Raw genomic sequence first — 27,379 nt, forward strand, 5'->3', positions numbered from 1 at the left:
GATTGTCTGGCAGGAACACTCTGCCCACTTGGGTGTCGAATCGAACTCCCAGATACTCCAGGGACTGAGTCGGGCGCAGCTGGCTTTACTCCCAGTTGATGATCCACCCCAGGGAGCTCAAAAGAGCAACCACCCGGTTCACAGCTTTGCCGCACTCTGCATAAGAGGGGGCTTGGATCAACCAGTCGTCCAGATAAGGATGGACTTGAACTCCTTCCTTCCTCAGGAAGGCCGCGAAGACCACCATTACTTTGGAGAAGGTCCGCGGAGCAGTAGCCAACCCGAACGGGAGGGCTCTGAACTGGAAGTGTCGGCCCATTACTGCAAAACGCAGAAAGCGTTGATGAGGAGGCCAGATGGGAATATGCAAGTACGCTTCCTTGATGTCCAAGGATGCCAGGAACTCTCCTGCCTTCACTGCCACTATAACAGAGCGGAGGGTCTCCATGCGAAAGTGCCGAACTTTCAAGGCCCAATTGACCCCTTTGAGGTCGAGGATAGGCCGTACAGAACCTCCTTTCTTTGGTATCACAAAGAAAAAGGAGTAACATCCCTTGCCAAGCTGATTTTCTGGCACCGGAACGACCGTCCCCAGGCGGATCAGATTGTTCAAGGTCTGCTGCACTACCACAGCTTTGACCGGAGACTTGCAGGGAGAGAGTACAAACCCGTCTTTTAAGGGTCGGCAGAACTCTAGCTTGTAGCCGTCTCTGATGACTTCCAGCGCCCAAGCGTCTGAAGTTATTGTGGTCCACTCGCCCATAAACGAGGACAGCCGTCCTCCAATCTGCACTGGGGCGTGGACCAAGGCCCCGTCATTGGGTACAAGACCCTGGGGGAGGACCGGAGGGAGCACCTCCGGGACGGCGGTCTCTGCGAAAGGAATACTGCTTGGGGCAGAAGTTCCTCTTGAAGGAAGAGGGGGCAGAGGAGCCCGACCTGCCCGGGCGGTACCGACGGGCTTCCTGAAACCGTCCTCTGGAGGTACCAGGGCGAGTACTAGCCCGAGCCCTGACCTCTGGTAACTTCTTGCCCTTAGACGTGCCGAGATCGGTCACGATTTTGTCCAGCTCGACCCCAAAGAGCAGCTTGCCTTTAAAAGGCAATCTAGCCAGGCGGGATTTAGAGGCGTGGTCAGCAGACCAATGTTTCAGCCAAAGCCACTGCCGCGCAGAGATTGTCTGAGCCATGCCTTTCGCTGAGGCCCTCAAGACATCATACAGCAAGTCTGCCAAATAGGCTAAGCCCGATTCCAGGGCCGGCCAATCAGCCCTCAAGGAAAGATCCGAGGGGAAAGCCCGCTGCACCATAGTCAGGCACGCCCTGGCCACATAGGAGCCGCAAATTGAGGCCTGCAAACTTAAAGCAGCTGCCTCAAAGGACGACCTTAAGGCCGCCTCCAATCTTCTGTCTTGGGCGTCCTTTAGGGCCGTGCCACCTTCCACCGGCAACACCGTTTTCTTAGTCACCGCAGTGATTAAAGAATCCACGGTAGGCCACAGATAGGCCTCACGTTCACTTTCAGTCAAAGGATAGAGGCGGGACATAGCCCTAGCCACTTCAAGGCTCGCTTCCGGGACATCCCATTGAGCCGCAATTAAGGTGTGCATGGCATCATGCACGTGGAAGTTTCTAGGCGGGCGCTTCGTCCCCAGCATAATGGCAGAGCCAACAGGGGCTGAGGGAGAGACGTCCTCCGGAGAGGAAATCTTCAAAGTGTCCATGGCCTGTACCAACAGGTTGGACAAATCCTCTGAGCTAAAAAGCCGCGCTGCAGAGGGGTCATCCGCTCCATCCGAGCGGGGATCCGTCTCCTCCAAGGAATCCGCAAAGGACCGTTGGGAGACCTCAGATACGCTGCCCTCATCTACATCAGAGGAGACAAAGTCCTCCAAGGCCTGGGAATCAACCCGAGGGCGTTTACCTCTGGGAACCTCAACCTCTTTACCAGACGAGGGAGCAGGGGCAGCGTTTTGCATAAGGAAGGCCTGATGCAGCAGCAAAACAAACTCGGGGGAGAAACCCCCCAGACTGTGTACTTCCGCAGCCTGGGCAACAGCCCTAGACGCACCCTCAACCAGCGCTCGCAAGAGCGGGGGAGAGACATGCTGCGCATCCAAAATGGCGTCCGGCGCGACACTCCGCGAAGGAGCCGCGCGGGAAGAACGGCGCTTAACTTTAGCCGCTTTTGTGCCGTCGCCCAAATTAAGGGCGTTCATGGCATTAATGTCTCCAACCTCAAGGGCGGCCCAAGAAGAAGCCGTCCGAGCCGCGTGGCCGGCCAAGATGGCGGAGGCGAGGAGCGGGGGATGGGCGTTTATGGCGGGAAAAACCACCACGCCGGAGGAAGGACCGGGACATTCATCGGTCACGAAACTGTCACCCAACAAGGGCGAATCAGGCTTTAAGACCCCCGCATCCCCTCTAGAAGCGCTCAAGCGATCCGGGTAGCGACTCTTTGCGCCCTCGCCCTCCGACGCCATATGCCACGAGGAGAAGAATCGGGGAACCCCCTGCCCGCTATAAAAAGGTAAAAATTACCTGCTTGCCGCTCCGAGCTGTAACGACCTGGTGTCCCAGTGAGTAGCTGCAATAAACGTTTAAATAAACGTCAAAATAAACGCCTTTAAGGACGTTCAAAATTTTTTTTTTTTTAACGGAGCCAGCGGGAGGGGGGAGAAAAGGAGGGACCTGGCACCACCAGGTTTGCACTTGCTCAAAAGAGCCCTCAACCCCAGGCACTCAACAAAACCTAAGAATTAGGCTTGGAGGCGTAGCCAGAGCTGCTGCTGTGTGTGACCACCACCTGCTGAGATAGAGAACATACTGGGGAGTTTCCGGCAGCACATGACCACATATAGGGAGGCAAAAGTTTGCTCTCTATCTCCACCTGCTGGTAGATGGACACAACCCACCAGTCTATGGATTGATCAGCTTGATGATATGGAATGGACAGATTTAACTGAAGACATTCAAAATACATTTAGGATATTGTGTACAATTCTGGAGACCACACCTTCAAAAAGATATAAACAGGATGGAGTCAGTCCGGAGGGTGGCTACTAAAATGGTCGGTAGTGTTTGTATAGGGATATACTTAAATACCTCAATATGTATGCTTTGAAAGAAAGGAGGGAGAAGGGAGATATGCAGGGCCGGTGCTAGGATCTCTGGCGCCACCCTGCAAACTATCAGTTGGCACCCCCCCCCCCCCCCCCCCCCCCCCCCGGTCCAGTATCTCCTTTCACTCTTCTCCCTCCCTCTTTTCGCACCCGCCCCCTTTTCCAGCACAGTACCTTAAAAGGTGGAGAACAAGTTTGTTTTTTACTTGACAGATTTTTAATTTATTTGAAAGATTCCCATATAATATTTATAACATGAAATAAAATTGAATATCACTAAAACTGCTTAAAAATTATTGTAGCTGGTGGAAACAGCACTAATAAAGGCTGTATTTTGTGTTCATTTTTCTACACTGTTCTATACAATACATAGCCAGATTTCAGTGAGGATATCCTGTTTACTGATGGGTTCATCTCAACTGTTGTAATCTGCTTTGGGAAGCCTGGTGTTATAAAGATTGGAAGTAAAATTAAACTCTCCTTTCATTGGAGCACATGGAATCACATCTTCCCCTCATCTCCTTTGTACAAATGGATTATTCTGGTTTGAGCCTGTTTCAGGGACAACTGGTTTAAGTCAAAATAATAAAAATAAATATTTTCTTTCATGCAGATCTCTCATTTGCTTAAACATAACTAAATGGGCCATATAAGTTCCTAATGCAGTCCATTACTTTTCTTATATTTTGTCCTTGTGATGACTTATACTGTGCCAAAACCTGCCGCCACCACCCCCCTCCCGCGTACTGCAACCCTCCCAAGAAGACCCACCTTAATCCTTAAGGCCGCCCCGGTGGTGTAGTGGCCTCTGTGGCTGCAGGGGCAGGAAAAAATCCCACTCTTTCCTGCTCTCTGCCACTCCTCCGTCTCCGCTTTGCTCATCTGGGTTGTAGCGGCGCCGCCGGGTTTTCAAAATGGCTGCCAAGACTTTGGCAGCAGTCTTGCGAGTCTGTCGCCGGAAGCCTCAGCAGCCATTTTTAAATATACAGCGGAAGCGCTCACAGCACAGAAGAGCAAAAGGAGATGGAGGAGGCGGCAGAGGGCAGGAAAGAGTGGGATTCTTTCCTGCCCTCTCAGAGGCCACTACATCACCAGGGCGGCCTTCAAGGATCAAGTCACTGGGACAAGTACATAGGATCACTAAGAGAGTGAAAGGGAGAGTAGATGGCATGGATGGGCATTTTTCTATGATTCTACGTTACAGAGTGAGGGTTGGTTGCTCCACTGTGATTAATATTAGGACACATTTACCTTGACCACTTTCTTTTGGCTCAGCTGGGGTTTGCCGTCTGGTCCCAAGGGGTCCAGCACGACACAGTACTGACGACTGTTAAGTGTGGTGATGTCTACAATGCCCACTACTTCCTCATAGACATTGGGGATGTGGGCCTCTGTGTCCTGCATGGTGACCAGCCATTCCTCCCCGATCCTACGTAGTGGCCCCTTGTCCTCCCGAAATGTCTTTGTGGCCTGAAGGTGCAATGCTTTCTGCACGAGAGGGGAGAAAGGTGTAAGAACCAGCAATCTCAGAGTCAAAACCACTTATACAGGAAAAAAATATATAAAGACATACATACTTTTTCGGTAAGGACGCAGGCATCAACTATGTTCACAACTTCTTCAAAGACCCCAGGGAGATATGCACCCACCTTCTTCACGAGCCACTCCTCCCCTGCAAATATCCAAGGAAGGGGTAAGAGGAAAAAAAAAAACGAATGACAGGGAGGAACAAAGAGACGTATACAGGGAGAGCACTGTAGAACTTGGGACATTTTATGACAAAAATCTTTCACCTGAAAGACAGAAGTTATCACTTAAAGCCCCAATATAATACAATGTGAGTTCAAATGCATCAGGCATGGAAAAATGCAAGTTAGACCCAAGTAAACACATGTGTTAAGCTTAGCATACAGTTCTACATTGGGAAGTGCTTTAAAAATTGTAGTAAAAAGTTTAAAACATTACTAACATTTTAAAATTGAAAAAAAAATGAAGGCTCTTTAGTCCAGCCCAAGAGCCCCAACCCAGAGGGACTCATACCCCCTCACCTAACTACCCACTCAACTACCACCACCTCCCCCCAATGCTATATTCATACTTACTAATAAAGGTAAAAGCATTCTCCCGTCCTTTTCATATGACAATCATTTTAAAAACATCATTGGAGTCTCCAACTTAACTGAGCTAGCACCGTTTTTAAAATGGCCACCACACAGGACCAGAAGAGGAGATAGTGGTGACTTTCACCTTTAACAGCAAATACACGTTTTATACTTTCCTTTGTAATCCTTGTTCTTGGTTGTGTGCATTCCTTTGCATGAATGTCATGCTTTTCTTAGTGTGAATGTATTTTCTCCTTTGTTTTCTCTTCTGTGCAATTATATATCTTTTCTGTCAATAACTGGAGTTCCTCACCTTTTTCTTTCTGTTTTAGTTATGTACATCACTCTGCTCTGCCCAGGGCAGCTAGAGCAGTCTAGCAATCTAATAAAGCATTATATAAAGGGACCATCAGGGGAAAAGGGGGGGGCAGCAGGGAGCATGGATGGGTGGGTAGCAGATAAGTGGGGCTCAGGATAGAGTCAGTCAGTCATTCTCTGGTCCTTTCACTGGCTTGGAGGTTCCCAGACTTAGGGGTCCTGAACTTGGGAGAGCCCAAGTTTCAGGATCTTTTCATTTTTTCACCAAAATAAATGGAAAGTAAAAACTTTACTTCACATCTAGGGCTGGTGATAAAAATCAGTGCTAAGAGGTGAAATAAAAATGTATTTTAAGTTTAGCACACTATTTCGCATAAGAAACAGTTTCACAAGCAGGTCTTTTCCTTGCATTTTCATGAGAAGTGCATCAAATCCAAAGCACTTTAGTATGTATTTTTACAGCACACTAAATTCCATATGGGAAGTATAATCAGTAAAAATGCACAAAAACACTGGAACACTATTACATCAGACTCAATGAACTAATGAGCCCTCCTTATCTCCTAGGCTTAAATAGCATGAGGAGCAAACCCTAATCATGTTCTCTCCAGAGTGAGGGCCTGATGCACAGAACTTTGGCAATGGTACTTAGCCCTTCCCAGTGCATCTCATGATGCACTGGGCAGGGGCTGGGTGCCACCATTTTGACAAGGATGTAGGCCTTCCTCCTGCCTCCAACTCAAGGTATGTGGAGGGGGTCGAGGTGGGATTACACTAGACCACCAAAGCCAGTGCTCAATTAGGGGAGCGAGTCAATGGGCCAACTGAACCACTAGGGTATATTTGTTTTTGGAGAGGGGTGGGTTAGAGGTCCACTGTATATATATATTTTTGGAGGGGGGGGGGTAGAGGTTCACCAGACTACCAGGGATGCCTTCAAGCTTTTTCTTGTTTTTTTTTTTTTTTGGGGGGGGGGGGGGGGAGGTCAGGGGGTCCACCAGACCATTGGGGATTTTGTTAAGGTTGGGGGAGCTTGGGTTCAGGAGGGGCTTGGGGGTAAGAGACTGCATTGTACTGCCAACTTTCCTGTCAGTGCCCAAGCCAAATCATTGCTCAGGCACCGACAGGAAAAGTTAGCAAAATACCCCAATGACATCTCCAGAGCTGTTGGTAGTTTTTAGCCACTAGGGCAATCATTTTCCATGCACTGCACAGAGTTGCTAATGAGCTTGTTTTAATAGGAGTGAGCTCATTAGCATGGGACTTTCGGTCACTGCTTCCTTGCATGGTAAAGCAGTGGCCAAAAGCCTCTGTATATTGGCCACACAATAACATTTCATTTAGACTGGCTAAAACCAGTCTAAATGAAATGTTGCAAACCCAGTTTGCTTTGAGCATCGCCCCCTGAGTTCTGAGCTGAATTTCACAGGTAAAAGAGAAGTCATGATTAAGCCCCAATTCTGACTAGGGTATGAGATGCTGACATTCCTTTTTCACAGCTCACTCATCCATTGTTCCCTTACTTTGGTCCCCACCCCAGGCCTCGGCTCACCTGTCACCCGGTCATGTCCCTCCCGGTCCTTGCACTCTTTCCGGGCTCGCAGCCGGATGGCTTGGTTGTGGTGGATTACTGTAGCCTGAATGGTCTCTACCACTTCCACCTCCTTCCGGGGAATGTACGTACCTGGAGAGAGTCAGAAAAATCCTCAATAACCCAGCAGAGAGAGAAATCACTAAATAATCCTTCTATAAACAGCCCCAAAACTCAACTCCCATGTTATCAGGGCCAAACAAGGGTATTGGACATCCTAGACAAGTCTTCTGGTTTGCATTGCCTCCAATCAGGGCCGTGCCAATGCGGTAAGTGGGGTAAGCAAGGCAGGGGGGCGCCTGCCTTTGAGGGGCGCCGCTGCCCTGCCATCCCTGCCTTCCACTCGCTTGCAAAATCTTTTACCTGAAGTTGTGATTCTCCTACCTCCCCTGCCCTCCTTTTCATGGCAAACTGGAAGTGAAAGCAACGCAACGCAACGCAGCAGTATTCACTGAGGCAGGCAGGCTCTTCAAGTTATTTGAGAGAATGCAACCAGATTGCTATATATGTCTTTGGTTTGGGGATAACTCCTCACTCAGGGTGAACTTCAGAGCTTGAACAGCATTCATATTAAAGAGACTGGGAGAATGGGCGTGCAAGTGGCAGATGAAGTTCAATGTTGACAAGTGCAAAGTGATGCATGTGGGTAAGAGGAACCCGAATTATAGCTAGGTCTTGCAAGGTTCCGCGTTAGGAGTTACGGATCAAGAAAGGGATCTGGGTGTCGTCGTCGATGATACGCTGAAACCTTCTGCTCAGTGTGCTGCTGCGGCTAGGAAAGCGAATAGAATGTTGGGTGTTATTAAGAAGGGTATGGAGTCCAGGTGTGCGGATGTTATAATGCCGTTGTATCGCTCCATGGTGCGACCGCACCTGGAGTATTGTGTTCAGTACTGGTCTCCGTATCTCAAAAAAGATATAGTAGAATTGGAAAAGGTACAGCGAAGGGCGACGAAAATGATAGTGGGGATGGGACGACTTTCCTATGAAGAGAGGCTGAGAAGGCTAGGGCTTTTCAGCTTGGAGAAGAGACGGCTGAGGGGAGATATGATAGAAGTGTATAAAATAATGAGTGGAATGGATCGGGTGGATGTGAAGCGACTGTTCACGCTATCCAAAAATACTAGGACTAGAGGGCATGAGTTGAAGCTACAGTGTGGTAAATTTAAAACGAATCGGAGAAAATTTTTCTTCACCCAACGTGTAATTAGACTCTGGAATTCATTGCCGGAGAACGTGGTACGGGCGGTTAGCTTGACGGAGTTTAAAAAGGGGTTAGATAGATTCCTAAAGGACAAGTCCATAGACCGCTATTAAATGGACTGGAAAAATTCCTCATTTTTAGGTATAACTTGACTGGAATGTTTTTACGTTTGGGGAGCGTGCCAGGTGCCCTTGACCTGGATTGGCCACTGTCGGTGACAGGATGCTGGGCTAGATGGACCTTTGGTCTTTCCCAGTATGGCACTACTTATGTACTTATGTACTTATGTAAATTTTAAAAGTGCTAAAAATACGTTTTTTAAGTATTTGCATTAAATCTAATTGCAGAATTCAGGTGCTGGGAGTCTGTACTTGGTTGTCATATGCTCAGATTTGTTTAAATCATATGCAAATTACTCTGTTTTTGGGAGGTTCACATTTGCATATTTATGGATCAAAAATGATGGGAATGTTTACAGCCTTAATGTTAGGTCATGGCTCTGATCAAAAGTGTGAAGTTTGATCCAAAAACGAAGGGTTTATCTAGTGTTTTTCACTAAGAATTCCCATGAGTGTCTGTATGTTAATCTGCATTCAAATAGAGCTCTCTGATTGGATGATCAGCTTCTGTTAGAAATCTGCCGGGAATGGAACAGAGTGAGACAGCAACTGATCGTCGGTTTGGTCAAGAGAGACATGCAGCTGTGAGTTCCTGTTTGTGTTGACTGAAATTATAAGAGTGCCTGATTATGTGGTAAATGAGAAAATATGAGTGAAAAGAGGTTGGTGGAGTTTGAGGTTTCGCTAGTGAGAAAAGGATCTGAATATTTCAGGATTACTTGAAGTTTATGAAGAATAGAAAAGGGTGAATTTCAGTTTAAGAGTGTTTAAATCCTATAAGCTATATAAAGGCTAGGTAGATTTAAGTGACTGTAAGCAAGGAAACCTTAATATTTGATCTGAAATAAATATTTGATCTGAGATAGTTGATCAGAGATAAATGTTTGATCTGAATTATATCCTTTGGTGCAAAGGAGATTAGAAAAAGAATCTTTGGAAACTAAGAGGATTTTGCCCACATTTTGAATTAGCATTCCTATTTTGAGTTGGAAATCTTTGGAAACTAAGAGGACTTTGCCCACATTTTGAATTAGCATTCCTATTTTGAGTTGGAAATCTTTGAAGTGTTATGAAAATACATTTTGCTTTAATGACATTGCTAAACTTTAGAGTCAGAGACTTATCAATGAGGGATACCTACAGTGCTATTTTTTCCTGAGGTCTGGCTTACTTGCCTGCTCCCTTCTGTTCCTGCTCTGCTAGGCGGAGAGGGGGCGCCAACTGATAGTCTGCAGGGGGGCACCAGAGACCCTAGGCACGGCCCTGCCTCCAATTAACCTTTAATCTTCTGGTCACTCCCACCCCAGCAATCATGATCACCCCAACACTACCCCTCCCAGAATAATTAGGGTAAACGGGCTATTTGAAATTTTTCCATCCTCCTTACTGGTAGAAGTACCTCCTGTTTCTTTGAGTTTGTATGGCTGTCAGAGCCTATTAATTAAATGATTACAGGCTGGTGCTTCAAGGTCCAGCACGAGTCCACCTATCACAGCATTATGCCAGCATTGCGGAACAGTCTTCCTGTGGAACTCTAGGTAGAACTGTCATTTAGTAGTCTGTCTGACTCACACTCTATGTTGCTGTTAACATTCACTTTTATCGCTGGCATTAAGATTCTTCTTCCTTATTGGTTTTGCATTCAAGGAAGGTTACAACCCTAAACAAGGCTCATTGCCGAAACGCAGCCCGTGTTGGGTCTGGACTGTTCATGTTTTTTTTTTTTTTATTGGCGTATAAAACTTTTTTTATTTGGAAGATATTAGACTTCTAGAGTTCTTGGAAATTTTTTATTTTCTTTCACCCTGTGCTTGTCTATTTAAAAAATGAATCACTGCCCTAAAAACACTTTTGTTCAAAAAAGAAACTTGGTGAGGGCATGGGATAGCACATCTTCAGAGCAAATCTGTTTTCTGACTTGTTTGATGATTTTGATGATGTTTTGGGGTTTTAGATCTTGTTGTTAATTTTATTATTATATTCTATAATATATGTTTTGTTAAAATATGGGACATGCTGGACATGTACCATAGATCAGGCTAAACTGCAGCCTGCATAAGTTGTGTGTTGAGCTAGGCCTCACTAAAGGTCAAACGTACAGTCATTAAGAAGCTAGTTAATAGCGTGACAGCTGTTCTCCTAAAAGCTTGCAACAGAAACTGGTAGGGGAATTTTGGGGTAGCTGAGCAAGTGATAAGGAATAAAGCAGAACAAGGTTACTGGAAAATTTTATGTCACAAGTGAGAATGGCCTTAATGGTAATTATAATTGTAAAATATATGATTAAGTAACTTTCGGTAAATAAGTGCTGATACTGCACAAGACATATGAGACATCTGTATCTTTGACGAAATAGCATGTGACTAAAAGGGTATAAAACTGACAGTCGGAATCATTAGTAGTTAGAGAAGTAATAACCGTGGAAATGCTCTTTGCGGCCTGGTTTTATCCTCTCACATGAGAATCGCTTATGAATTATTTTTGATTTATACTGCTTTGCTGTACCAACTAAACTGAAATATCGTATATCTGTGTACCCTTAATTGGTAAGTTTAATAAAATGCTTATTCTCATATTACTAAAGCCTTCTGTGTCTGACTCTCCTTCTTTAGTAATTATAAGTCATTCTATTAGCTGTAGTGGTGGACACTGCAGCATCTGTGATATGTTACCTGAAGGAGGGCAGACAGTTCTGGAGTACTTTCAGTTTCTTTGTATAATTGTTTCTGTCCTGTTTTTTTATTTTATTTTTTGTTACATTTGTACCCCGCGCTTTCCCACTCATGGCAGGCTCAATGCGGCTTACATGGGGCAATGGAGGGTTAAGTGACTTGTCCAGAGTCACAAGGAGGTGCCTGTGCCTGAAGTGGGAATCGAACTCAGTTCCTCAGGACCAAAGTCCACCACCCTAACCCTATCTAGTATTTGGCTTTCTTTTCCTTTTAGCATGTACACCACTTTGGCCTGTTCTTCAGAAAAAAGCAGTATAGCAAGTTTTATAGTTGGCATCTACACACACACACTCCTGCCACCCCCAAATTTGCAGTTCTAAGCAGCTGCCTAGTCTTGCCCAATGAATGGGCCAGCCCTGCATGCTGTGCAACTGGTCTTTGGAAGGATGCCATATAGAAAGGCAAGCTTGCACTGCCACTTTCCATGCTGTACCATCTCTATGGTAAAAGATACACAGAACAAACCTCAAAATATAGCTTAAAAGTGACTGCAAAGTAAAAATCAAAACATGCAGACAAAAATTCCTGGAAGACTCCATTAAGCTAGACACTGTACGCAATACCACACTGGAAAAATAAAAACAGAAAATTCTAAAAATATTAGAATTTGACATTTCTCAAAGCCGATTAAAAAAAAAACTTCCCACGCATGGACTACGAAAAACTCTGAATTATCCTCGGTAAACAGGAAATGCAACAGCAAAATACGAGTCCTGTTTACTAAGACATGTTAGCGTTTTTAAAACGCCTACAATTAGCACTCGCGCTGTGAAGGCGCCTATAGGGATATTGTAGGCACATACATGGTTAACGCGTGTACATGGTTTACACGCATTAAAAACGCTAAGCATTGCTGAATCCATAACAACCCACCTTGAAATAATCTCAATCAGAATCCACCACAATACCCTGCTCGACCACCTAAATTGTGTCTTGTTTTACAGACCTCCATGCAACTGGAATGAAAGCCAAGCAGACTCCATGGAACACATGTGTATCCAACTCCAATATACTACTAATAGGAAACATTAACCTTCACCTAGAAGACCCAAACTCTACAAACGCAAGAGACTGTAAGGATTTCCTTCACTTGTGCAATCTAACTTATGCAAACAACACACACGAAAGGCCAAACACTAGACCTCATCTTATACAAACTATCCACTGACCAGAACCTAACCATAACACAAATCAGATGGACAGAAATACCATTGACCGACCACTATAAATTAAACCTATCCCTAAAATGGCGGAAAAAAGGCTCTCTCCACACAAGACAACACACAACCCACATCACGAGAGGCCAAATAAACCCGGATACTTTCTGGCAACAGATATACAATAACGACTGGACAACACAAACGGACTCCATCCACTATCTCTCAGTTTGGGACAAAAGATGCAGACACATACTAGACACAATAGCACCCCTACAAACAAGAACCCACGCAGACACAACTCGATACCGTGGTTCAACGAAGAATTGAAAAAATCAAAAACACAATCAAGGAGACTAGAACGCGCATGGAAAAAAAAAATAAAAGACGAACACACACTCAATGCATGGAAATAGGTACAAAGGACATACAAATATGCAATAAGACAGACCCAAAGGTCATATTACAAAACCAAAATTGGGCCGGACTACAACAACACGAAGAAACTATACCATCTCGTGAACAAATTACTAGACACAACACCGGTCACCACAACCAACATCGACATCCCATGTGTAGACAACCTTGCTAAATATTTCAACGAAAAAATTATTAATCTACGCCAAACCCTACCTCTGGACAACACGGATATAAAAACTTCATAAATGGGCTGGACCCCACCCCTGGTGATTACCCGGCGGACCGATTATGGACAAACTTCATTCTCATCTGCGCCGACATAGTTACTCAGGCGATTAAAAAATACTCCAAAAGCCACTGTCAATTGGACATCTGCCCCAGCTACCTAATACAATCTGCCCCCCACCGCTTCATAAATCCCATCTAAATTTCATGCTTCAGCGGGGTATTTTCCCTAAAGAAAAAGGCAACATCCTGCTCACCCCAATACCAAAAGACACCAAGAAAAAAAACAAATGACATCACCAACTACCGCCCAGTAGCATCTATCCCATTAGTAGTCAAACTTATGGAAGGATTGGTGACCAAACAACTCAACGATTACATAAACAAATTCACTACACTACATGAATCACAATCAGGATTCCGACTCCAACATAGCACCGAAACAGTACTACTCACTCTCCTATCCAAATTCAAGCAGGAGATAGCAATAGGCAAAAGCATTCTCCTCCTTCAATTTGACATATCCAGTGCGTTCGACATGGTTAACCATAACATATTGCTAAGACTCCTAGACTATTTCGGAATTGGTGGTAACACTCTCAACTGGATTAAGGGCTTTCTAACCACCAGAACATACCAAGTGAAATCAAGCACCAACATATCGTCACCCTGGAAACCAGACTGTGGAGTACCACAAGGATCACCACTATCAAGCTCATGATGGTCCCACTAGCCAAAGCCTCATCCACATAAGGCCTTAATCCATTCACTTACGCTGATGACGTAACACTATACATTCCCTACAAGCATGATTTAGCAGAAATCACCAATAAAATCAAGCTCAGCTTAAACATCATAAACTCATGGGCAAATGCATTCCAACTAAAACTCAACACAGAAAAAACACACTGTCTCATCATCACATCCCAACACAACACAACACATACAAACCCACAAACATTAACACCCCAGGATACACCCTCCCTATTTCAGACAGCCTGAAAATTCTCGGAGTAACAATCTACCGAAACCTCCAACTAGAGTCCCAAGCTAAACTCACCATAAAGAAAATGTTCCTCTCAATGTGGAAATTAAAACGTGTGAAAACCATTCTTCCCGAGGGAAATATTTCGCAACCTGGTACAGTCAATGGTACTAAGCCACGCAGACTATTGTAACGGAATCTATGCGGGATGCAAAGAACAAATAATAAAGAAACTTCAAACCACCCAAAACACAGCAGCACAGCTTATATTTGGAAAAACGCGTTATGACAATGCCAAACCACTCCGAGAAAAACTGCACTGGCTTCCAATTAAGGAACGCATCGCATTCAAAATCTGCATGACAGTTCACAAAATCATCTATGGCGAGGCACCGGGATACATGACAGACCTCATCAACCTAACACTCAGAAACACCATAAAATCAGTACGATCATACCTAAACCTCCACTACCCAAACAGCAAAGGACTCAAATACAAATCAACCTATGCATCCAGCTTTTCCTACCTGAGCGCACAATTGTGGAACGCACTATCAAAAGCAGTAAAAACCACAGTCGACCACATGAATTTCCGGAAAGCACTAAAAACAGAACTGTTCAGAAGGGCATACCCCACCAACTCAACATAAAACCTGGACAACTGCGACACAACGTAACCAAAGATCGTAACAGACATATCCTAACTCTTCCTTTCCCTCACTAAGTTCTCCCCAATTGTCTTTTACCATACATGTATCTCACTCTACCATAATATCACCTTGATATTACTCGCAATCTTGTATTTGTTCACACTGGAATCGGTTAACACCGATTACAGTACTATGTAAGCCACATTGAGCCTGCAAAGAGGTGGGAAAATGTGGGATACAAATGCAACAAATAATAATAATAAATAATAATAAACAGAGCCCTATATGTTTTATGTGTTTCTGGTCTAATCATAGGAATGTGACTGATGACAGTACTGATCATTATCAGAATCATGGAACTTTTCTTATTGTCTTTTCTGTGCTCTGTAATTTTATTTACTGTTACTAACAACATAATATTTTATCACTTCATTTCTTTAAGAACTTTATATTTTCTTTAGTACCACATGTACAAACTGCCATTCCACTAAAGTTTCCCGACTCAGTGCATGCAGGGAAGGAGCTCAGAAAGAAAGGCATTAAATGTGACTCACCAGGACCCTCAAAGAGCCACTCATCTCCTGCTACAAATTTGTCCCCAGCATCATCCTCAAAATCAAGCAGCGCCTTCAGATGTAGTGCAGTGTTTGCAATGACAATCTTCAAGGGCGTGATGCCCTGTGTGAAGAAAAAAAATCAGGTCTCGCTGCAATCAAACAAGAAACCGGGAACAGGGCCCACATCTGCTCTTTGCGTAAAACGGGGTGAATCAGCTAAAGTTAGGATAATGTGTAAGAGTGCAAACGCCCAGGAGCCAGTCTGCTTGTACAGATTTGAAACGGCACATCTTTTGCCAGGCACTCATTTCCTGCAACTTCTGCACTGAAAAATAAATATATATAACAAAACAATCTCACAAAAACTGTATTTAAAAAAAAAAATCCTCAGCTGGGCCTCCAATAGGTACAATTTACAAATCAAGGCAAAATGTCCCACAGCACATTTCACAGAAGTTTGCCTTTTCACAGTTTGGAGGTAATATTCAGCCTGCGGTGGATGGTGGATTTTAAGCCACAGGCTACCAAAGGCTAAACTCAGCCCAGATACTCAATACCAGGCCATGTACCAGTCAATATTCAGAACGGTGCAGTTAGCTTGGCAGATAAAGTTAGGGCAACCTTTATGCTGTCCTAATATTATCTGCTTACTTAACTAGTTAGCGGTCTGAATATTGCCACTAGGCTGATTAAGTACTTGCTCCGCCTAAGCAGTGCCCATAGACCACCCTGGCACTACCTGGACAGAGCCGAGGTGATCAGAGCCAAGGAGTCTTGACTGAGAACAGGAGATGGCATGCCATCAAAAAGCTGAAGCCACTTAGTTTAGTCTGTTTCCCCTTCCCTGCGCAGCCGTCATTCTGTGTACACTCAAAAAAAAGCAAACAAACCTATAAGCTGCAGTATCCATGTTGTCATTCTTTATTTTTGGTAGTATTTTTATTTAATCTCGCTTATATTTTCAAACATGCCGGCTTGTGCAGCATACAGATGTGCACAGAGGAAGTACTGATTTGTTGTAAATTGTAATCAAGAGTGTCATTTGAAGGTGCTGGTTATAGGGACATCCTAGCATGTGTTATATTTGTGCAGAGATTTTTTTCTCCTGGTAAAGGGCCACTAAAACATAATCAGGTGCTCAACATTCAGAGTTTCTACCTATTTATTTATGACATTTATATCCCACATCAAACATGAATTAGACTGAAACCTGGGAGCATTTAAAGTCTTATTTTTCTCCTGTGCCTAGATCAAAAGAGAAAGATGGTTTATGGGAACTTGCTGCTTTTGTTTTGTGAAATGCAGTGGTATTTTATAAAAAGACACTTAATATTGTTTATTACTATTTCAAAGACAGAAATTGAATAATGAGGCACAGCTACCTTCATACGTTTTGGATGTTACTGAATTCTATTATTCTGTCACACTGTATTTCCAGTTTTGGCACAGTGTAAGTCATCACAAGGACAAAATGTAAGAAAACCAATGGACTGCATTAGGGGCTTACAGCCCATTTAATTATGTTTAAACAAATGAGAGATCTGCATGAAAGAAAATATCTATTTTTATTATTTTGACTTATGAAACCACTCGTCTCTGAAACATGCTCAAAACACAATAATCCGTTTGTACAAAAGAGATAAGGTGAAGATGTGATTCTATGTGCTCCAATGAAAGGAGAGTTTAATTTTACTTCCAATCGTTATAACACCAGGATGCTCATTTTCGAAACAGATGGACGTCCAAAAAGTGACATAAATCGGCACTTAGACGTCCATCTCTCAGAGACGTCCAAATCAGTATAATCGAAACCTGATTTTGGACGTCTTTATCAGAAGTCCGTCAAAATCTCAAGGGGGTGTATCAGAGGCGTGGTGAAGGCGGGACTTGGGCGTTCCTAAGACTTGGATGTCTTTGAGCCATAATGGAAAAACGCAGAGATGTCCAAGAGTTGGACATTTTTACCCTGACCTGTTTTTATTACGAATAAGGCACAAAAAGGTGCCCAAAATGACCACTGGAGGGAATCAGGGATAACCTCCCCTTACTCCCCCAGTGGTCATTAACCCCCTCCCACTCTTAAAAAACATCATTAAAAATATTACTTGCCAGTCTCAGATGTCATACTCAGGTCCATGACAGCGCACACAGGTCCCTGGAGTAGTTTCGTAGTAGGTACAGTGCATGTCAGACAGTTGGACCCAGGCCCATCCCCCCTTACCTGTTACATTTGTGGAGGAAACAGCGAGCCCTCCAAACCCCACCAGAAACCCTCTGTACCCACACACAGGTGCCCCCCTTCACCCGTAAGGGCTATGATAGTGGTGTACAGTTGGAGGTAGTAGGTTTTGGGGGGCTCAGCACACAAGGTAAGGGAGCTGTGTACCTGGGAGCATTTTATGAAGTCCACTGCAGTGCCCCCCTGGGTGCCCGACTGCTGTCCTGGCATGTCAGGGGGACCAGTGTACTACAAATACTGGCTCCTCCCATGTACAAATGGCTTGAATTTGGACGTTTTAGACTTGGACGTCTTTGGTTCCGAAAATCGCCGAAAATCAAAAATGTCCAAATCCAAGGACGTCCATGGTATTTTCAAAATGAAAGATGGACGTCCATCTTTTTTCGAAAATGACCTTCTCCCCACTTCCGAATTTGGAGGCTTCCCAAAGTAGATTAAAACAACAGTTAAGATGAGCCCATCAGTAAACAGGATATCCTCACTGAAATTTGGCCATGTATTACTGTATTGTATAGAACAGTGTAGAAAAATGAGCACAAAAAAACAGCCTTTATTAGTGCTGTTTACTTAAGAATATAAGAGTAGCCATACTGGGTCAGACAAATGGTCCATCTAGCCCAGTATCCTGTTTTCCAAACAGCAGCCAAGCCAAGTCACAAGTACCTGGCAGAAGCCCAATTAGTAGCAACATTCCATGCTACCAATCCTGGGGCAAGCAGCTGCTTCCCCATGTCTGTCTCAATAGCAGACTATGGATTTTTCCTCCAGGAATTTCTCCAAACCTTTTTTAAACCCAGATACACTAACCACTGTTACTACATCCTCCGGCAAAGAGTTCCAGAGCTTTTCTATTCGTTGAGTGAAAAAATATTTCCACCTATTTTTTTTTTTAAGTATTTCCATGTAACTTCCTCGAGCGTCCCCTAGTCTTTGTAATTTGGGAACGAGTAAAAAAAATCGATTTACTTCTACTTGTTCTACACCACTCAGGATTTTGTAGACCTCAATCATATCTCCCCTCATCTGTCTCTTTTCCAAGCTGAAGAGCCCTAACTTCTTTAGCCTTTCCTCAAACAAGAGGAGTTCTATCCCCTTTATCATTTTGGTCGCTCTTCTTTGAATCTTTTCTAATTCCACTATTTCTTTTTTGAGATACGGCGACCAAAACTGAAAATACTCAAGCTGCGGTCAAACCATGGAGCGATACAAAGGCATCATAGTATTTTGTCTTATTCACCATCCCTTTCCTAATAATTCTTAGCATCCTGATAGCTTTTTTGGCCACTGCCGCACACTGAGCAGAAGACTTCAGCGTATTATCTACAATGACATCTAGATCTTTTTCTTGAGTGCTGACCCCCAAAGTGAACCCTAGCATCAGGTAACTATGATTCAGATTATTCTTTCCAATGTGCATCACTTTGCATTTGTACACATTAAATTTCATCCGCTATTTGGATGCCCCATCTTTCAATTTCCTAAGGTCTTCCTGCAATATTTCACAGTCTGCTCGTGTTTTAACAACCTTGAATACTTTTGTATCATCTGCAAATTTAATCACTTCACTCGTCATTCCGATTTCCATGTCATTTATAAATATGTTAAATAGCACCGGTCCCAATATAGATCCCTGCGGCACTTCATTGTTCACCCTCCTCCATTGAGGGAAATTACAATTTAGTCCTACCCTCTGTTTTCTGTCCAATAACCAATTCCTAACCCACACCAGAACCTTGCCTCCTATCCCATGACTCTTTAATTTTCTTAGGAGTCTCTCATGAAGAACTTTATCAAAAGCTTTCTGAAAATCTAAATACATCAACCGGCTCACCTTTATCCACAATTCCACCAGCTACAATAATTTTTGAATGTGTTTTAGTGATATTCAGTTTTGATTTCATGATATTTATATCTACATATAGAAATCTTTCAAATAAATTAAGAAGCTGTCAAATAAGTTAAAAACAGAAGATAAAAAACAACAAAGCAGTGGAATCAAATGCATTTATTTGGAATAATACCCGACGTGGCCACGTTTCGCCCTCAGGCTGCGTCAGGGGTACAAACTATCAAAAGTGTGTATATCATATACACTAGTAGTGAGATGAGAACAGTTATTCCAAAAATCTAGTTCCACTTTTCTGCTACTTCCCACTAAACTGATATAACTGGAATAACTGTTCTCATCTCACTACTAGTGTATATGATATACTTATACACACTTTTGATAGTTTGTACCCCTGACGCAGCCTGAGGGCGAAACGTGGCCACGTCAGGTATTATTCCAAATAAAGGCATTTGATTCCACTGCTTTGTTGTTTTTTATCTACTGTTTTGTAAGCAGTTGTGTGCCTTTTTGTTTTTTTGGTTAAATAAGTTAAAAATAAATCTTTTGTCCTCCACCTTTTAAGGCACTGCCTATCCAACTGGAGCAACTTTTGACTTTTTACAGATGAATCACGCATAAGCAGTCCACTATAATATTTTACTATTGCTTTCAATAGCATTTGCTATTGTTTTGGGTGAACCAGTGACTACGCCTATTGACAGCAAGATCCGCATACTGGCTTCAACCCATACAATGGGCTAGATAGCCTCATACCGTTTCCTGTTCTCAATCTAACCTCCTTGATCAGAGCTGATGTTCAGCAGCACTGCCAGGTGAAGTGCCACAGAATATCGGTGGACAGGTGGTCTGTGTCCCGTCACTTAAGAAAACCCCGGGGACAGGGAAAAAGATGCAAACAGGGACTAGAACAGTGGCGTAGCCAAGGGTGGGCTTGGGTGGGCCCGGGCCCACCCACTTTGGGCTCAGGCCCACCCAGTAGCAGCACACCTATGATGGGGCTGGCAGAGATTCTCAAGCCCCACCAGCCAAAAACTCCCAACTCCCTCCTGCATACAGTACCTTATAAATAGCAGATCTTCGCCTGCAGCAAGCAGCGACTGATACATACTATTCGCACCGGTCCCACAGCCTTCCCTCTGATATATTCCTGCCTATGCGGAAACAGGAAGTTGCATCAGAGGGAAGACTGTGGGGCCGGTGCGAACAGTATGTATCAGTCGCTGCTCGCTGCAGGCGAAGATCTGCTATTTACAAGGTATTCAGAGGAGGGGGATGTTTTTAAAGATCATATGGCATGCAGGCGAGAGAGGGAGAGACCAAATCACATGTGGGACAGGGCGAAGTTCTTCTGCCCACCCATCTTGGGCCCAGGCCCATCCAAAATTGGGTGTCTGGCTACGCCCCTGGACTGGAAAACTAGAATTAGCTTCAGCCCCTGAGGGAGTGATATAAGAAAAGGACCTGGTAAACCGCAAGATCAATCCCTAGGAACAAGAGAAATCACCTACCCTCAAAAGACCAGCCCCTTAGTTCCTCCAGTCAGAATAAGGGTTTAGAATTTCTGCCCAATCCTGTACTGGGGTGGAACTTAGAGGAGGAGTCTACTAGACTATAACAGAATGAAAGTACGGTTGCCAGGTGGGCGGTTTTCCTACCCAATTGGGCGGTTTTCCGCGACCCGCTGCGGGAAATTTTTGTCCGCTGCGGGTCGTGGTTTTTTGGGCTATTTTGGGGGGTTTTGTGCTGGTTTTTGTGCGGTTTTTCAGGCCGCGGGGCTAATGACGTTTTGGACGGGGTTTGATGACGGCGGAGGCGGGGTTGATGACGGTGGGGGCGGGGGTGTGAACTTTTTGGGCGGGTTTTGGGGACGGGTAATTGGCAAAACTGAATGAAAGTTGAAACAGAGCTCAGTCTTTGTGGGAAGGCTGAATGGAAAGTTGCTGGGCCAGAAGCTGAGGACTACAATGCAAGCAAGGACATACTGAACTGCTATCGTTTGGCGATATTTATCTTTTGAAGCCTTGGAACCTTGCCTGCGGGTGGATGTAGCTCAAAGGAAGAAGCTACGAGGGAGGAGGGCAGGCTCCAGTGAGAGGCCTGACTCTGGACATATAAGGGATATCTTTATAACTTTTTAAAAATTAAAATTTTGAAAGAAAACTGTTTTTTCAGTGGAACATAGTTGTGTTTTGGTTTGAATTCTGGCCCACACTGTGTTGGACATTGTTGAAGTGTGGAGTGGAACTAAGGAACTGAAAAATCGGTGACATCCAGCTCCCAGCTGGCAAGGACTGGATTCCACACTGGGGGAGGAGGTTGAGTTAAGACTTTGGAAGGGAATTTATGGGACAACCGCCCCATTCAAGGAGGGGTATAACTACTGTTGTTTGGAGGACAGAAATCTTGTACCCACAGAGGCCTGAGAGCATCAGAGAAGTCTTCAAGGTCACTTGGCCCACGCTCACGGATGGATGGCTTAGAGCTGTAAAGGTCTTCACAGTCATTCAGCCCACACTCACGGGTGGGCAAGGCATGACACCAGGGTACCGCACACCATTTAATAGGGCAACAGCCTATCCTCCCAGTGAAATGGCTTTGAATATTGAGCCCTATATTTTCCTACCAGGAAACGAATGCCTCAAGGAAAAGATGTGGCATTTTGAAAAAGCAGTTCAGTTTTACAGTTTATTTGGGGTTTCCTTCTTTCACCGTAAGAATCTCTACAAAACCTGGCTGGCTCCCCTACCACCAGTGTTACCTGTTTCAGCTCCTCGCCTGGAAAGAGTGGGAAGGGGTCCTGTGCAAGCCGGACTTCCAGGTCACCGTGACGCAAGCGAGCCTGTCCTGCATTGTCAAGGAGCAGCCGCCGCTCTGCATCTCGGGCCACTGGATTCTCAATGATGCAATAGTGCCGCGGTGGAACCAGCACCATCTTCACTGGAGCAAACAACACCCTGAGCAGAAAGAGGAAAAAGCAGTTCATTATGAGAAACAGAGGATATCTTATTTTTGTATGTGCTTTTTTTTAATGTGCACTGTGTTTCTTGTTGCTTGGTTTTATTAGCCTGAGGAACTGATCCTATCAAGCATTCTTTCTTCTGGACCCTTTACTGCACCAGAGACCTCAGTGCTAATGACTTAAAAAACCCACTGCTCATTTTAGCCTCACTTTCCTCTGAATTATGTTTTGGAGAAAGCCACAATAGAATCAGAAGACAGTATCCTTTCAGTGTTACTGCTTCTCCCCTCGCTTTAATGTGAAAAGATTGTTGGGTCTCAGAGCTCCCATAGCACAGGCCTTCTTAGAGCTGGCGACACACAAATACCCTGTCCTGGAAAGGAGGTCCTCAAGGACACTTCATAAGCAGGCTCCAGAGCCCCCCCCCCCCCCCCACACACACACAAACACACAGCACATACCCCACAGTGACAACTGAGATTGCACTTACCGCTCATTGTCCTGTCGGATGTAGGTCTTGGGCCCAGTTTCCACACGAGAGATGTTGTTGTTCTGGTCTAGCACATGGATGAAGTGGAAGGGGGGAATACGGATGATAGCTTCTTCACTCATTGTGAGGGCTATGGAGCTATGGAAGTCTCTGGAGAGAGAGAGGAAATAAGTCAGAGAACCAGAGACACAGGCAAAAGGGAAAAAAGATGAATGATGGGAGGAGGAAATTTCCTCAATACTGAGAATATTCTGTAGTTCTTAAAAGAAAAGTTGTTCTTGCAGAATACACACTGGCCCCCAGCTCCTATGTTCAGGGCATGTTACAATCACATGCTATGAGTTTCTGTGAGTGCCTCCCATCTGTTCAGAAGCAGCATTGCCAACTGTCAACAAACGTGCTGACATTTAAACAAATGGCTATAAAATAATTTCATACCAATGTAAATTAGTCCCAAAAAAAAGCACAAAGGGCTGTCAAGAGTGGTACGTGTGCTTTATTGATAACCTGACAAGGGCCATGTTTCAGAGTCAGAAACGCCTGCCTCAGGGGTCACCTCAGACAACCGACACTGACTGCATAAGCTGTGGCTCAAATCAACATAATGAAAATCCACTCTAAAGACAAAGCATCAAAATCTTGGTGCAGAAAAACCCGCTGTGTAAGTGCGTCAAAAATTAGACCATTTTTGGTGCGCTTACATGGCGTTTTTTTCCGGACCAAATGGATCCCTCAGGCAGGCGTTTCTGACGCTGAAACCCAGCCCATGTCAGGTTATCAATAAAGCACCACCATGCTGCTTCCCAAAGCCAGGGCCTGAGTCCAAACGTTTGGATACCTTGGTGCTTTGTAGCTTTTACTATATGAGACGTGGGGACCCCTGACGCAGGTGCTAGTCACCGAAACACGGCCCGTGTCGGGTCTTCTTGTCAAGGCTCATTCGTTAAAGAACTGTGTTCCATTTTTAAAGGCTGTTTTTTTTTGTTTGTACTTCGTTCCCTCTCTTTTGTTATATCCAGGTTATCAATAAAGCACACTTGTACCACTCTTGAAAGCACTTTGTGCTTTTTTTGGACTTCTTGTGTTGTGTAATCTGACCCTCTCCGTTGTATGTTGCTATACCAATGAAAAGGTCATGAACAATAGGACCTGCCTCTGGTACTGTGGACTCAGGCCCTGGCTTTGGGAAGTAGCATGGGATTTAGGGATCTTCCATGCTTACAAGGACAAATTTTAACAAAAAAGGTGTGCACAAAATAGGGATAGCAAAACAGGATTCAGTAATACAATAAAAAGGTAAGTCTGGTTGTTTAACTACAATCTATCTGTAGAACTATATTTACATAAGCTGCCAAGCCCAGTAAGAGTTCTGGGAGTGGCAGCCACATCCCTCATAAAGAGACATCCTTTTAGAGAGAGATTACCACCACAAATAGGTCTCTCTCATTGAGGCCACCAGGTCTTTGAAACCCACAGCGCTGAGGTAATATAAGTTTACCATCCCCTGGTACCACACTCATGCCAAGGCCTCACAGAGAAAATCCTGTATAGCAGCAAGATAAAGCCTTCAGCTACAGAATAAACATCACAGTGAAAGGAAAGTTGGAAGAGGCAGGCGAGGTAGTGACGGAAAGAGCGAGAAATGGGGGAGAGGAGGTCAGAAGCAAGGGAAGTGGATAGGGACTGGGAGGATTAGAAATGAGGAGGCAGACTACAGAAAGAAAGACGTTGGGAGGGCGTGGGCAAAGCCCTTCCACCTACAGGATTTGAGAATTGCACCTTGCACTGTCAGTACAGAGCGATATCAGTCAGGGCTTCAATAATGCTTCCTCTGCAAGTCTTTCCAAATCTTTACCCCTATCCAACTAGAAGTACTGGGCATTTGCTGAAATATCAGAGTTATGAGCACATGCATGTTTACCTGCATTACGAACACTGTCAGATTTGCTCTAACCTCCTTAGGGTGCTGAAGGCCTAAGGAGATACCCTTATCCTCAGTCACGAGCCCGTTCTAATGATACACAGCCTTCACCACAATGCCCTCTAGAACTCAATTCTATCACTTACCTGTGTTATGAAAAACAGCCTTCAGGCCCAGGATGCATTTGGGCACATTGAGAGCAGTATGCTCTAGTTTCATACTGCTTTTACAGCTCCCCGACGGCGATTTCTACGTTTATAAACACGCACACATTCTCTTTCCACTTTCTAGGCGTCTTCCTCTTTCCTTTCACTGCTCCCTGCCTTGCCTCTGCCTGGTTTCCGAGACAGGTTCAGGAGAAGCTCTCTTGACTACAATCCCTATACCTAGGGAGGCGGTATTGGCCTGATAACCACCACAGGCCAGGATTACTCAGACCTAGCTCTGCTCTGCTGCGGATCTCTACCAAAAGGAAGGCAGAATCCTTTATCCTGACTATAGTAGTCCCTGCCATCCCTCAGTAAAGAAAAAAAATTGCATGAGCTGGTAACTCAGTACCTCTACATCAACACATATCATGTAACCGAATACTGCTTAATGAAAAGCAGAACAGAACATTGGAGTTTTAGCTGGAATGTCAAATGAAATTATTGTTGCCTTTTTGTGATTTTTAGACTTAATTTTAGAGATTGTTTAGCCACGACCTCTGTTGTCAATCCAACAAAACTGGGGATACTGCCCTGGACCAACCATCATCTGCTAGGTTGGCAAACACCCACCTTTTCTTTCTGCTACCCCTACTCCAGCTGCAGGCATCCCAATGATACACATGAACAGTGTTTGTGCCTAGAATTTGTTCATATGCTGGTAGCTCGAGTGGGCTGACCGCTGGAAAAACAGGGCAGTGCCCGAGGGCTCACAACAGTAGGGGGCTGACTCTCCCCTAATTGCCATCAAATTTAATCATTTTGATAGGTAGTTAGGGGCCTAAATCAAAGTCTGCCTCTGGTGAGTAGATTGGTGTATTTTATAGTCCATGTGCATACTTGCAAACTCTGCCCATGATCCACCATTCCTGTAAACGCCTACTGGAACAATAAACATAATCCTGTCATGGTTTGTATTTTATAAGAGGAGAAACAAGCACAGGATATCTACACTACCAGACAAACAACACAGCAGAGATGACAAAAATAGCTGGAAATGTTTTAATAATATTCATATGACTTGACATGGCCATATTTCAGCTTAAATGGCCTGCATCAGGAGTCTGATTTTATCACCACAGGAATATAAAATTCAATGAGGCTTGAGTGTGCTGAGGCTTAGAAACCTGTCAATCCTGTATTGCCCCTGACTATATGTTGCCCCTTGTTACTTTGCCTTCTGGCAATTCAGCCTTTGGTAGAAAAGACTACCTGTGTCTTCATTTTTCTACCTGTAAGAAAGTAGTTTATAAATCTATATGTTCAGCTACGGTTTCATACCAAGATACTAAATGTTGGAATTCCTTCCCGAAAAATATAAGATTGTTTTTAGGTAAGTTTTTTTAAATCTTTCCTTTTCAAAAAATTTCTGTCAATTGATCCTGGTGCCAAATCTCCCCCTTCCATTCTCCCCATTATGCTTTATTACTGAATTCTTTCTATATTTACAATTCTTTCCTTACTAAGATGTGCGGGTTTGTTTTTTGTTTCATATAGCTTGTTAGCTACATTGAACTCAAAATGTATGGGAAAATGTGGGGTATGTATACATAAATGAATGAGCTGGGTTGGCAACAAGCTTTGCTTACCTGACTACAGCAGAGATTGTCCTTCAGAGGCAATAGGGCATCATTAGGCATGAACGAGGGTGGAGGGGGGAGTCAGAAAGTAGATGTAGTAGTAGTGGCTCAACTGCCAGGAGAAAGGTCAGCAATACTCAAGTCTGGCAGGCCTGAGTTACCAAGTGCTTGTTCAGTGTCCCCAGTGGGCTTTCTGCTCTGCGATCTGTATTATCAGAAGAAAAAAAAAATGCAACAGGAACACATACGAACTAAAGGACAGAAAAGAGATGTTCAAGCAGCCACGATGGAGGACTACCGGCCACTCCGACCAGGAGCCCAGCTACAGTTACTGAAAGAGCGCTTCTGAGTCAGCAGAAACACTGATAGAAGGCGCAGCAAGCTAAGACATATTCATGCCATGCTCCGTGCTGCAAGAACATACTACAGCACTTCTTCCACTTTGCTTCCCCATCCGTTCCGCCCATGGGTGGAGAGAGCTGCACGCGAGGCGATTGGCTCCTCCATCCGTTCCGTCCGTGGGTGGAGAGAGCGGCACGCGATTGGCCAATCTCCTCCTCCTCGCTACTGGGCTGGGACCGGTCGGTCGTTGTGCTTTTGCTTTCATAGTAGAACAAAAATCAGAAAAAGCGTCAAGGGCTGTCAAGCTGGGGATACTCAAGAGTGCTTTATTGATGACTCTTCAGTATTCCATGCTTGACGGCGCTTGATGCTCTTTCTGACTTTGTGTTGTGTGCTTCGACCCTTTCATTTGCCGCTTTCTTCCTACAACAATCAGCGTCTGTAAAACTGGCAAACTTTGGGAGGAATCTACCTCTCCAGGCCCACTTGGTGCTACGCTCTCGAGTCTTAAACTGACCTGATACCTCTCATCGTCTTGGGCTAAACACTACTAACAGTCCCAGTATTAGTTGTAAGGATAACGTCAGTTCCAAGCAGGCGGTGTCAGTGGA

The 27,379-nt window shown here is 44.5% G+C and overlaps 1 protein-coding gene across 1 annotated transcript in view; it reads right to left on the reverse strand.

The window, feature by feature from the left end:
- LOC115474249 (major vault protein-like) overlaps positions 1-26,837 on the reverse strand; it is a 91,898-nt gene extending 65,061 nt beyond the window's left edge. Inside the window, exons 1-7 of the mRNA XM_030209635.1 lie at positions 26,436-26,837; positions 22,720-22,869; positions 22,029-22,224; positions 15,180-15,303; positions 7,095-7,226; positions 4,700-4,794; positions 4,374-4,610 (exon numbers count right to left, since the gene is read on the reverse strand). Of these exons, the coding sequence (XP_030065495.1) occupies positions 4,374-4,610; positions 4,700-4,794; positions 7,095-7,226; positions 15,180-15,303; positions 22,029-22,224; positions 22,720-22,841 (906 nt within the window). The 5' untranslated portion in view covers positions 22,842-22,869; positions 26,436-26,837. The remainder of the gene's footprint in view (positions 1-4,373; positions 4,611-4,699; positions 4,795-7,094; positions 7,227-15,179; positions 15,304-22,028; positions 22,225-22,719; positions 22,870-26,435) is intronic.
- Between the last annotated feature and the right edge of the window lie 542 nt (positions 26,838-27,379).

The sequence above is a fragment of the Microcaecilia unicolor genome, chromosome 7, assembly GCF_901765095.1.
Source record: "Microcaecilia unicolor chromosome 7, aMicUni1.1, whole genome shotgun sequence".
Taxonomy (NCBI): Eukaryota; Metazoa; Chordata; class Amphibia; order Gymnophiona; family Siphonopidae; genus Microcaecilia; species Microcaecilia unicolor.